This window comes from Lolium perenne, chromosome 5 (assembly GCF_019359855.2).
Source record: "Lolium perenne isolate Kyuss_39 chromosome 5, Kyuss_2.0, whole genome shotgun sequence".
In the NCBI taxonomy this organism is placed as follows: Eukaryota; Viridiplantae; Streptophyta; class Magnoliopsida; order Poales; family Poaceae; genus Lolium; species Lolium perenne.
Genome location: NC_067248.2, coordinates 157,110,586 through 157,112,447, shown reverse-complemented (window position 1 = coordinate 157,112,447; position 1,862 = coordinate 157,110,586). Strand labels below are relative to the sequence as shown.

The 1,862-nt window shown below is 53.3% G+C and overlaps 1 protein-coding gene across 1 annotated transcript; it reads left to right on the top strand.

The window, feature by feature from the left end:
• Positions 1–516: 516 nt before the first annotated feature.
• On the top strand, positions 517–1,652 carry LOC127300327 (uncharacterized). Its single transcript, XM_051330426.2, has one exon. It carries the CDS (start codon positions 600–602, stop codon positions 1,551–1,553), a length of 954 nt encoding a protein of 317 aa, XP_051186386.1. The 5' UTR covers positions 517–599; the 3' UTR covers positions 1,554–1,652.
• Positions 1,653–1,862: the final 210 nt, after the last annotated feature.

Below are 1,862 nucleotides of genomic sequence, written 5' to 3'. Positions count from 1 at the left end.
CATTAACTTTCACTTATGTTTGAACGAGTTTCGCCAAATTTTGTCTGAAATCTCCGTATTTCGTCAAAAACTTTCATCCATCCTAGGCTCGCCGCTGGGAAAATGGACCTCCCAGGGCAAAAATTACATCCATCCGGCGTTATTTAGCGCCCGATTTCGGTCTCGGGAGCCCCAACGGCTGAAGATGCTCTTAATTCTACGGGCCTATGTAGTGCGCTGATGTGCATACTGTGCCCTGAATTCTCGTGGCAACCGCTTCTACCTGCACCAATTGAGTGAGGCCATACCTGCATCCGTAAGCTATCTTGTAAAAAAAATCCGTAGGTATATCATACTGATCATTGCCGGTTAAGTAATCAGGATACGTTCCTTCGTGGCAATTGACTCTGTCACAAGACTTTTCAGAGTCTCCTATATAGAACAAAACTATACAGAATGTTACTTGTTGGTATATCCTACTTGCTACTCGCTACGCGTTATATCCAATATAATTTTGTTGCCTGACCAATACTTGGTCGCCGGTTCTCCCTTAATATACCCAGTATCTGTGTCTCTCTCTTCTCACAGCACCATCGCCTAAAGTTTCTCAAAGCACAAGCATGGCATCCAGTCAAAGCAATGCGCCTTCCTTCTTCAACTTCCTTAAGGAGGGGCTCCTCCTGCCGAGCCGCAACCGGAGGCTCTTCACAGCGGTCTCTGCCTTCACCCTCGCCGCCACCGCGTTGATCGTCCTCGCCAACGACCTCGCCCTCCAGCCCCTCGCCGACGAGATCAAGATCGACATCAAGGCGCTAAACACCACCGAGCCCGGAAGCCTGGAGTACGCCAAACTGGTGCAGGAGATCCGGAATGACGCCAGGGAGCTCCTGCTCGTCGGCGCGGGGTACCTCCTGCTCGCCCTCGTGGTCAGCGCCGCCGTCCGGATCGTCGTCCTCTTCGCCGCCGTCTCGACGTACTCCGGCGAGCAGCCCGCTACTACGTTTGGCGCGCTCCTGGGCAAAGCCAAGCCGCAGATCAAGGGGCCACTGCTCACGCTCGCCTTCATCTACGTCCTGGAGATCGTCTACGTCGCGCTTCTGGTGGCCATGGTAGGACTTGTTAGCTTTCTCGCGGTGAAGCAGTACTTCGTGACTTTGCTCGTGGCCTCGCTGCTCGTCATCGCCGCCTCCGTCTGCCTCGTGTACTTCTCCTTCATCTGCTCCTTCAGCGTCGTCGTGGCGGTGGCCGAGCCCGGCTGCTACGGCGCAGCTGCGTTAGGCAAGGCGTGGAGGCTGGTCAAGGGGAAGAAGAGGCAGGTCGTCCTGTACGTGGCCGTCACCGCCGTCCTGGCCGCCGCCGTATCGCCGGTGCGCACGCTCGCAACGACGTGCGCGGTTAACAGCGTGGCGCTTGGGTTGCTCCTGGGTATTGTGTACGCGGTTCTGCTGGCGCTCGCGCAGTTGTTCACCATCTGCGCCATGGCCGCGTTCTACTACGAGCGCAGGGAGAGCGTCGACAACCAGCTGGGGGCTACTGGATACGCCAAGCTATCAACGGAAGAAGCAAATGCTTAATTGATCATTAGCTCAACTTGTTATCACACCGATTGCTTGCCATGGAAATTTCGACCTGTAATACTAGTATATGTAATGCCAAATATTACTTTACTCCTTTTGAATAAGCATGCCCACTTTGAGAATTTTTTTAGCTGAGCACCGAGGAAAGATCACACCAACGAATGTACTCCCTCCGGCCCAAATTGGTTGACGCAGTCTTGCGTCAATTGAGTTGGAACAGACGGAGACATAAACAGAATTGTGTGTTACTGTGTAACTTTGGTGTTGGGTGCAGAATGAAATTGTAATTCACAAGTGTCTCTCAAA

Bases quoted from the DNA above. Each gene is read 5' to 3' on its own strand.
- LOC127300327 (XM_051330426.2), top strand. From the start codon at position 600: ATGGCATCCAGTCAAAGCAATGCGCCTTCCTTCTTCAACTTCCTTAAG.